This window comes from Sus scrofa, chromosome 5 (assembly GCF_000003025.6).
Source record: "Sus scrofa isolate TJ Tabasco breed Duroc chromosome 5, Sscrofa11.1, whole genome shotgun sequence".
NCBI classification, from domain to species: Eukaryota; Metazoa; Chordata; class Mammalia; order Artiodactyla; family Suidae; genus Sus; species Sus scrofa.
The window spans coordinates 51694939-51706028 of NC_010447.5; the positions used below are offsets into that span (position 1 = coordinate 51694939).

Genomic DNA, 11090 nt, shown 5'->3' on the forward strand with positions numbered 1-11090 from the left:
TAACTGTACAATTTGATCCCCACACACTTGTGGTAAAACAACTACATAAATTACTGTAAAAGTTCAAAAATTCACGACAGTAGAGGGAACAGCTACCACTATCTGACTAGGATCTCAGGCTTGAAGGGGTTAAGCAGATCTATCCACAAAGGGAAAAAATGGTTCTTCATTTGCCTTCATTAAAGACTAATTTTAGGTCTCTTAGTAATTAAATGAACACATTGTTTATGCTCCATACACTTTCTGCCCTGAGTCTTGGAAAATACATGAAATTTCCAAGAATTAAAGTTTCCATTAACACAAGAGCCAAATCAGGAGGCTTGACCTGTGGGAGTAAGCACATTTGTCTTTGCTGGCTCCTTTTCAAAATGTTATAGAAAGATATTTACTGTATAAGCTTTCTTGTGCGCAATTGCTCTGTTTTATCATTCAGGCCATCTAGACAAGATGGAGAAGCTGCAACATTTCAGAAAGCAACCAATTACTGAAGAACAACGGTTTGAGTTCTAAAGTGTTGACAGCAGTCCTGTTTAGGGTAAAAAAAATTTTATTGGAAGAAACTTTGAGTGTTTTTTCTTTCTTTCTTTTTCTTTTTTTGGTCCCTGAGAACTAGCTTCGGTTGATGAAGAAATATACGTAGGGGTTTTGGTTTTCAGAACATCTTTCACTTGTATCACCCCTACTAGACAGGAATTTAATGTAAATAAGTATGTGTGCGCACAGTCTGGACGTCTCAGAGACTATTTTCTGGTCTCTATATCTGGTTTTATTCAATCTTAAGTAGCACAGTTATCTACCCAGGTTTAAAAAAAAAAAAAAATCTCTTTACGTCAGTGAACTCAGAAAGTTCGTTCCCCTGAGCAGGGAGCCTTTTAAAGACGTGCATGTCACGCGGGCGGCAGGGGGTCTCAGCTACTGGGAAAAGGAGCTGGTCCTACAGGCCCCGCCCTCCCTCCGTCGCCCCTCCTCCTGGCTGGCTCCCTACCTCCCAGTACTCGCCTTCCCAGCCAATCCCTCCCGCCCCCATCTGGGCAATTTCGGAGGCCTCAGAGGTCTGGGGCGCGTCAAAGACCGAACTGGGAGGCTGACTTGTGGAGCATCACCCCCAGCTCCTCTCCCCCAGCCCCTCCTCCGCCACCGGCAGTGGCCGGGGAATAGAACCGAGCAGGGGGAGGGGAAGAGCTATACCCATCCCCCTTCCTCCAGCCCTCCCCGCGTTCAGATTCACTTGCACCTTTTATTATTTTAACTCTTCTCCCTAGGACACGCGGTCCCCGGAACTGTCCCTCCGGCAGTCGCGGCCCCTGCTCCCGCGCGCCGAGATGGGACATCGAGGGACCTGCCCGCGAGGCGTGTGCGGAGAGGTGCGGCCGCCGCGCCAGCTGTCCAGAGTCTGTAAGTTTCAACGCTCCTCCAGGGTAGGGGAGGGGGGTGCTGTCCGCGCCCCCACAAATGATTTAAAATGCAAAACACGGGAGAGGTTTAAGCGTCGGATGGATTTTTCGGGGCACATTCTTTAATTAACTCTATCCGCAGCCCGAAGGCTATCCGGGTTTTTCCTGCAGCTTGTATGTTTGATCCCTTCGTCGTAAAGTTTTCAAGTTATAGAGTTCCAGTGGAGAATTCTTTTTTCTTTTCCTCTTTCTTTCTTTCTTTCTTTCTTTCTTTCTTTCTTTCTTTCTCTCTCTCTTTCTTCCTTTCTTTCTTCCTTTCTTTCTTTCTTAAATGCAACTCACACTTCTTTCTTGTCTGAAATACTTTTTCGTGATTTTCAAGTTACATAGCACATAACTTATTATTTTGTCGAATTACACGAAACGTGTTATTTATACTGCTCAGGAGGCCACGGCCTTTTGCTCTGCCTATTTCTAAAAATATTGGAAAAAGAATTACCCCTCTTTACTTTCAGTATTGCTATATCATGTGAATACTTTAGTAAATAGATCAGATCCTGATACCCAGCTGGCCTTAATATTTCTCATAGACGCTGCGCGTTTGTATCCTTGCACTAATCAACAGACGTGGGTAACCTTAGAATTATCATTGAGCCTGCTGTTTACAGGACGGCTCCTGGTTTTGTTTAATTAAGGCTATGCCCTTATGTGTTCTAAGCGATAAGGAATATTAAAACAGTTCAGATTCATACCAATTAATTTCTCCGGGATCCCAGAACTTAAGCGTTATCTAGACTCGATGAGTAAGATCATGCATTTAGCTTTGCACGTCACCTCGAATGTATAGACGCACCCCTTAATGCAAGGACTGAAGCGGTGAGGAAATGGGGAGAAAAGTTTTTTAATCTTCGTTTCCCTCCTGCAGGAGAGAAGGAGAGGCAGGTCAGAGACAGGTGTATAGGCTGGCTATGGTGACGGGACGATGTTGGCCAGAAAGAGCATCATCCCGGAGGAGTATGTGCTGGCGCGCATCGCGGCAGAGAACCTGCGCAAACCGCGCATCCGGGACCGCCTCCCCAAGGCCCGCTTCATCGCCAAGAGCGGGGCCTGCAACCTGGCGCACAAGAACATCCGGGAGCAAGGACGGTTCCTCCAGGACATCTTCACCACCTTGGTGGACCTGAAATGGCGCCACACGCTGGTCATCTTTACCATGTCGTTCCTCTGCAGCTGGCTGCTCTTCGCCATCATGTGGTGGCTGGTGGCCTTTGCCCATGGGGACATCTATGCTTACATGGAGAAAGGCGGGACAGAGAAGAGCGGTTTGGAGTCCACTGTGTGTGTGACGAATGTCAGGTAAGAAGGCAGTGGATGAGGCAGGGATGGAAACAGTACAGAAAAAAATACTGAACTGCCTTTTCTTCACTCTGCTGTTTTGTTTTAAGTGGCCCAAGTTTGTTTTAGTACCTTCAGAAACAAACAAAAAAAGTAAAACAAAACAAAAACAAGAAAATAACCTAACGCATTAGTCTTTTTAAGATCTTTTTAGATGCAGCTTGATGGACAAGGAGACTTTGAAAATACAGAGTTTCAACACTCAGGCTGGCCTTGAAAATATTAAAATATTATACCGGCTATTTAAAAATGGTTGTGGTTCACAAGATTCCACAAAGTGTCCTTCTCAAAAAAAAAAAAAAAAAAATGCACGTTCAGTTTTCAGCATGAAAAAGCTGCTGTCCATAGTTCCAGTATCCACAAGGAAATACCTCCGATCAACCAAAAATATTGTACAAATGCTAGTAATGTTTTTCCACGACTTCTCTTACTTGTGACATTTTCAGAAATCATGAGGAAAACGGGAAGACACTGGTGGAGAGATGTCCTAGCAAAAAAAATTACACTAGAAATTAAACAAATAAATATAAGCCCTTCTTTTTCAAGATTATCTTAAATAGCTGGTTGCTTGCATTGAATTCCAAAATTAAAAGTTATGCTAACATTCAGAACTAGAAAAAAATAATTTAATGGAAATTGCTCCAAATTTTTCATGGAATAGACTATGGAGAAGTGACTTAATGTTGTGGTTTTCTTTAAAAGTTTTAGTAGGACAGGAAGACATTTCTTAGACTGCCCTAATTTTGCTTTTTTTTCTCTATGTCATAAATATTCAAAGATAAGAAAAGTGAATTTTATTTCAGTGATTCTCTTCTCATATTTTCACATGGCTTAAGAACATTGACTTGGGGCGATATGTCTTAATTATTTTGCTGGAAAATCAAAAGAGATAATTATATAAAATGCAAAAATATTTACTTGAAGTGAAACATAATAATACTAGAAGCTTTTCCAGGATACTTTTTGAATAATATTACAATTTACATAATGCATATAGTAAAGCAACTTGAACAAGCACTAATTTTGTCAGGAAACTGTAAAGAACGAGACCTTTACTGACCCTGAAATCTCATGAAATTATCATACCACTGCAAGCGGCAGAAACCCAGACTGTAAACTATCCATCCTTCCATTCCCTGAGTAGCTGAGATGCCAGCATATCTAGGGGGCGGGGGAGAGGGGATACAGTATTTGTGCACAGAGATCATGTTACAGATTTCAGCTCAGATTTTGAGAGGAAACTATATTGAATTGATCCATTGGCTTTACCATTAGATATTATTTTCTTGTCTTAAACTTGTCTCAAAGAAAATATACTATAGGTGGTCATTAGTACACCAAATAAAGGAAACAACTAAAATACTGTATTTAACAGTATTTGTAGGTCAAATATCCTTATAATATTTCTCTTTAAGAAATTTATTGGCACTCATATTTGTGAATCTTTTTCCTATCAAAATACGTTTTTAATGAACATGGAGTAGATACTCATAAAAAGATGAGAGAAACAAAAGGTAAACCTGGAAAAATAAATGACAGCTGTTATTCACAAGACCAAAATGTGGGCTTTTCCTGTGGAAAATAAGGTATTAAGCAGTTTATTAGAGACATATCATCAAAAGTGGTATCTATTCAATGGTTTTATTTTTATAAACTTGATAGAGCGCACTGGTTATTGAAAGCTATTTTACTACTAGCTTTTATTTTTCCATAAGATGTGTTCTGTGGGATGTTCATTCTGATGGATTCCTGCTTGTGTGATTACTCAGTTCACTGTGAGAAAGTGTCGCCAATATAATGAGACAAAGTCGATTTTATCAGCATGACAATTTTAGCGTTTTAAGTTGCACTTCTTGCCTAAAAAAATATACTATTTGACATCTTTTATGGTGAAAATCTTACTGGTTTTATTTTATATGATATGGTACTACTTACACTTCAGAGCAACATAGAGATTAATCATAACAAACTGAACATAATACATAAGCCCCCCCAAAAAAAATAGAAACAGAAAATTTTCTATTTTCTCCCAAAGGGGATTTAAAAGGTGAACAATAATATGTGTAATTCTTTGCATTTCCTTTCCTTTCATAAGTTCAATGTCCTCCCTTATCACCAAAACTGAAAACAACCCATTGTAATACTCTCCAGTATGTCCAACTAACATTTGCCATTCTCCTTCTAGGCTGGTTCACTTTTCCTTTCATGTGGATGCCTTTCTAACATGAGTTAGGAAATAAACCAAGCTACTTCCTCTTACCATTCAGTCCAGCTCCTTCTTTCTGTAGCAGAACAAATGAGCAGCTAAACACTTTCATCTCTTGAGACTGTTTTGCACAACAGGTGTCCATAAAAGGCTGGGTCTTGCACCATGTAATGTTTGGAAGTAAGTTCTTTCCTAAAATAAACAACATACAAAATATGGCACGTGAATAGTCTCTTAAGCCATGAAAATGAAACCTCTGAGCATATTCATCATTACACTGTTCCCTAAAGCAAGTATATGTTATTAGAAATCAGTGTTGTGTTTGTGTCCCTTTTCTGGGGTATGTTCTTATTCTTTGCCATGTTTTTGGACCATATGATATATCTAGTGTGTAGCTAGTGCAGAAAGCAATTATTGTAGTTTCCATGAATTTTTTAGCAACAAAAGGGGTAAAAGATGCAATTTTCACACTCCATTTAAAAGTTAATTAAAGGAATCATCTGTGACATCAATATACTTCAATTTTAAAAAATAAAAATCCATGATTATGAGACTGAATAGAAAGAAAATCATCTGTGTGTGCTTACCACTCAGTCCCACCAAAGTGTAGTGTATAGACTCAATACTCAAATATTTAAACATTTTCTCACTCTTTGTGTGTGTGGAGTTAATAGACAGCTAATACTTTTAACAGATGGCCAGTCTTCTATAAAATTAGAAAAGTCCGAAATTAGGATTGGGGGCAAACAAAGACTGAGACTGTTTCTATTAAGAAGCCAGAACAGTGTAGGATATGTAGTTACGTGAATAAGTTAAGAATAACCAATTGTGGTGCTTCTCAACCACGGAGATAAGTCAGAGTCTTCTGCAAGCTTTTCAAAAGTCTTAGCCCAGGTCCACCCTGAAACTACCAAACCAGTGTTTACATTGAGATCAGGAAGAGAAGCACAGTTTGAAAAGGCTTCCCAAGAAAAACCCTAACGTTTGTTAGCCCCTCCCTGTGCCTCTTTCAGTAACTAGGCCAGAATTGAGAGGATTCAAGTTATTATTAATTATATGATCTTGACACAGTCAGTTACTAATCTCTACCTCAAATCTTTCCTTTAATAGCTTCAGTATTCTCTAGATAACAAAATGAGACAATGAGAAAACAGAGTTCCTTTCAAATGGCACCACATTCTTTTTTTAAAAATATAACACTCTCTCTATGTAAGGTATGCAATCACTGTTCACTAATGAATATGATTTGAAAGGTTATAAATAATAAAAAGTTCTCTTATTACTCAGTATGTTCCATATGACTCAGGTCACTTGAACACACATAGGCAATAAATAATGGTTATCGACCTGGAAGAACGTTTCACAAAGTAAACTATGCCTTCATGAAAGTGAAGTATTTCACAAAGTAAAATAAGCCTATTAATATGAATGTGTCTATTTATTATTTTAATGCTTTCACATGAATAGGTCCATCATTTCATGGTTTGAAGCATTGATAGTAGTGTATCAGAGAAGCCTGGAAGTAAGATACATGCAGAGGGAGAGAGAGAAAATGTATAAGTGTTTGTGTTTGGAGTCAGGCATTTGATATGTTACTTTGGCTAAGTATTTCCAAAAGCAATAAATAGCCTTTGGACATAAATAATTGATGGATAAAGAAGACGTGGTATGGAAAAGAAACTCATGAACTTGGAGAACAGACTTGTGGTGGGAGTGGGGTAGACTGGGAGTCTGGGGTTAAGAGATGAAAACTATTGCGTTTGGAGTGGATGAGCAATGAGATCCTGCTGTATAGCACAGGGAACTAGTTGCTTATGATGGAACATGATAGAAGATAATGTGAGAAAAAGAATGTATATATATGTGTGACTGGGTCACTTTGCTGTACAGTGGAAATTGACAGAACACTGTAAACCAACTATAATGGAAAAATAAAAATCATCTTTAAAAAAAAGATGTGGTAGATGCAGATATCTACATGTATGTCTATGTATACATATGTTGTATGTATGTGTGTATATACAATATATATGTGTGTGTGTGTGTGTATATACACACACACACACACACACAATGGAGTATTACTCAGCCATAAATGAGAATGAAATAATGTCATTTGCAGCAACATGGATGAACCTAGATATTATCATTCTAAGTGAAGCAAGTCACATGAAGACAAATATCATCTGATATCCCTTATATGTGGAATCTAAAAAAAAAGTACAAATGAACTTATTTACAAAACAGAAATAGACTCACAGACATAGAAAACAAATGTATGGTTACCAAAGGGGAAAGGGAGGGGAGATAAATTAGAAGTTTGGGATAAACATATACACACTACTATATATAAAGTAGATAAGCAAGAAGGACCTACTGTATAGCACAGGGAACTAAGCTGAATATCTTTTCGGTTTTGTTTTATTAAAGTATAGTTGATTTACAGTGTTCTCTAAATTTCTGCTGTGTAGCAAAGTGACCCAGACATACATATATATATATATACATTATTTTCCCCATATTATCTCCTATCATGTCCTATCACAAGTGATTGAATGTAGTTCCCTGTGCTACATACATCAGGACCTCATTGCTTATCCATTATATATACATATATAAAAACTGAATCACTCTGCTGTATACCTGAAACCAACACAACATTGTAAATCAACTATACTTCAATACAAAGTACATTTTTCTTTAAATAGCCTTTGGAAGAAGAAAACAAAAAATTCAGCATGTTATTTCATGATGGAAAACCTGATCTGATGGCATTGTGTTCTGACCTCATTTCTTACAGGTCTTTCACCTCTGCTTTCCTCTTCTCTATTGAAGTTCAAGTGACAATTGGCTTTGGAGGGAGAATGATGACAGAGGAATGCCCGCTGGCCATCACAGTCCTGATTCTCCAGAACATTGTGGGTTTGATCATCAATGCGGTCATGTTGGGCTGCATTTTCATGAAAACAGCCCAGGCTCACAGAAGGGCAGAAACCTTGATTTTCAGTCGCCATGCTGTCATCGCCGTCCGAAATGGCAAGCTGTGTTTCATGTTCCGTGTGGGCGACTTAAGGAAAAGCATGATCATCAGTGCCTCTGTGCGCATCCAGGTAGTCAAGAAAACCACAACACCCGAAGGGGAGGTGGTGCCTATTCACCAGCTGGACATTCCTGTTGATAACCCGCTTGAGAGTAATAACATTTTTCTGGTGGCCCCTTTGATCATCTGCCACGTGATTGACAAGCGCAGCCCCTTGTATGACATCTCAGCCACCGACCTTGCCAACCAAGACCTGGAGGTTATTGTGATCCTGGAGGGAGTGGTAGAAACGACGGGCATTACCACACAAGCGAGAACCTCCTACATCGCCGAGGAGATCCGATGGGGCCATCGCTTTGTGTCCATCGTCACGGAGGAGGAAGGGGTGTATTCTGTGGATTACTCTAAATTTGGCAACACAGTGAAGGTAGCTGCCCCGAGGTGCAGTGCCAGAGAGCTGGACGAGAAGCCTTCCATCCTTATTCAGACCCTCCAGAAGAGTGAACTGTCCCACCAGAACTCTCTGAGGAAGCGCAACTCCATGAGAAGAAACAATTCCATGAGGAGGAACAACTCCATCCGCCGGAACAACTCCTCCCTCATGGTGCCCAAGGTGCAGTTTATGACCCCAGAAGGAAATCAGAACACGTCAGAATCCTGACAGCAAGACAACCCCCCCACAAAAGTCTTTTATGAGATGTTGAAGGATTTATGCAGGGCACAGACAGACTGCCCCAGGGCTGGAACACAATCATTTGTCTTTCTAGATCTTCATGCACTAAATGATACTCATATTCCAACAGCAGTGCTTTCAGTGTCAATAAACAGTAACACAAAGTGGAGAGTTCATGGCTCACACTTGTTTCATCCATGCAGAGTTGGCAGTGATGGGCTTAAGTAGGAAATACCCTTGTGTCTCTCCATTTGAAACACAAGAATTACATTACATGCAGAGTAATATAGACCTTGGCTAGAAAAGCTGGCCAAGGAATGATTCTGCTTGAAATGCTCAGTGGGCGACACCACAGATCTCTCTGTTTCTGTTGTTGTCCACTCTAGAAATGTGATAGAAGGGATCATGGGACCCAAAATCGTGGTTTTTTTTCCTATTTTGTCCTTAAAACAAACAAACAAACAAACAAAAAACTACACAGGGTAAGAAGCCTGAAGCAAAAATTGAAACGTCTTAATTCTAATCTATTTCTGAGTGGATTCTGTTCATTCGCTTGTTCCTCACAGTGACCTCCAAGGGTTTCTTGGCCACCTGTTGGCAGAACCGGCCAAGGAGCTTTGGAGAAGAGCTAAGAACATTCCTGTCTCATTCAGGACTGGATTCTCCAAAGTGACAGCTACTTCTTTTGGCTTCTGACTTCTTCTGAAGAGCCTCCACTGTATTGAATATTTCATTAAAATGAAATTTTTGTATTCACTTTAGTTTTGCCATTTCCCTTTCACGAAATTAAAGCTCAAGATTAAAGCCCTAGTTAAAGCTCAAGAAATAGACATTTTTAGAGGGGTGTAAAAGAGATATCACGGAGTGATGACACTCGCCTCTGAGATCTCTCTGAGGGGCCCTCTCTTTGAGATCTGTTGTTCCAAGGGAGCTACATTTTAAGATTTTCATTTTATTCCAAGTTTTAGAAAGTTCTCTTGTCTTTTCTAGTTGAGCTTAATATATCATGGAAATCCTATAAACTTTTTTTTTTGGATCTCCCACCTCCCATTTTAAAACTACACTTCCTTCTCAGTAATATTGGAATTCAGACCTATCATATAGAAATACAGCATTATCTCAATTGCTAAAGTGAGATTTTCTGTCAATGCTTGATCTAATCATCCTTAGTTCCTGTCTCTTCAAGAAGAGATGAGGGCACAGTGGCAAGTAAAGAGTTAATAACCAGCAGGTTTATTCTTATAGTTCACATAGTTAAACATCAGAAAGCTGAGCTCTCAGGTACTCTTGTATACAGCTTTTGGGGTCTGTCTTTATTTTACTTCAATATCCGCATAGGAAATCATGATTATATTCAAAAGCTGTCTTAAAACAAAACACTCATGTTTCTAACCAGATTAAGGAACATTTCACAGGTTACTGAGTTAATGATTTCTAAAAAATTTTAACCACACCTTTGAACTCCAGATTTGTGTATCAAACAAGTACTTGATGTTCCACATGGATACCTAATACACATTTAAACGTTATCATGTCTAAAAGCAAACGCTTCATTCCTACTGGCAAAATCTGCCCCTTCTCCCACCCCTCCTTCCCCCCCCCCACTCCAGCCTTTCTTCCTGTCACTCAGGCCAAAACCAGGGTCATACCTGACTCCTCTCTCTCTCTTTTTTTTTTTTTTTTTTGCCTTTTGTCTTTTATGGGCCACCCCCACGGCATATGGAGGTTCCCAGGCTAGAGGTTGAATTGGAACGGAACTGCCAGCCTACACCACAGCCACAGCAATGCCAGATCTGGCTGTATCTGTGACCCACACCACAGCTTGAGGCAACGCAGGATCCTTAATGCACTGAGCAAGCCCAGGGATCGAACCTACGTCCTCATGGATACTAGTTGAGTTTGTTAACCACTGAGCCACAACCGGAACTCCCATTTACTCCTCTCTTTTATATCTCATATGCCATCCATTAGCAAAGCCTCATCCAGACTATGGCCGCTTCTCTATATCACTGTGGCCTCCTTCAGTCCAATCTGGGTACTCATCACCCAGTATATATGCATGCAGTGTACCAAGTGTTAGAATATTGAAACATTTCTTTATAGTTTGCTAAAGAACAATCTGTCTTAATAAGACTTAGCCTGCCAGTGATTACAGAGGTGAATATCAGACCTCCTGCAGTTCTGTGTGCCCCCCGACTCCCACCCCAGAGCAGCTGAACAGACCCAGAAGGCAGCTGCAACCCCTGCATTAAGAACATGTACAGACAATGCTTGGCTGCTATTCAGTGCAGTAGCCGCTCAATGTTTGTGAAGGTAACATGGGCTGCGGGCCAGGTAACAATTAAGATATATCAGGGCTGAGATGCAGGATTTCTGGTTCCA

At 40.0% G+C, this 11090-nt stretch overlaps 1 protein-coding gene across 1 annotated transcript; it reads left to right on the plus strand.

Moving 5' to 3' along the window:
* Positions 989 to 9464, plus strand: KCNJ8 (potassium voltage-gated channel subfamily J member 8). The gene is made up of 3 exons (XM_003126434.6): positions 989 to 1395; positions 2320 to 2750; positions 7796 to 9464. Exons 2-3 carry the CDS (start codon positions 2377 to 2379, stop codon positions 8694 to 8696), a joined length of 1275 nt encoding a protein of 424 aa, XP_003126482.3. The 5' UTR covers positions 989 to 1395; positions 2320 to 2376; the 3' UTR covers positions 8697 to 9464.

What these genes read in the sequence shown, in the direction of transcription:
- KCNJ8 (XM_003126434.6), top strand. Translation starts at nt 2,377, where the DNA reads ATGTTGGCCAGAAAGAGCATCATCCCGGAGGAGTATGTGCTGGCGCGC. An exon ending in GTGTGTGTGACGAATGTCAG is followed by an intron (nt 2,751 to 7,795) that starts GTAAGAAGGCAG and finishes CATTTCTTACAG; the next exon opens with GTCTTTCACCTCTGCTTTCC.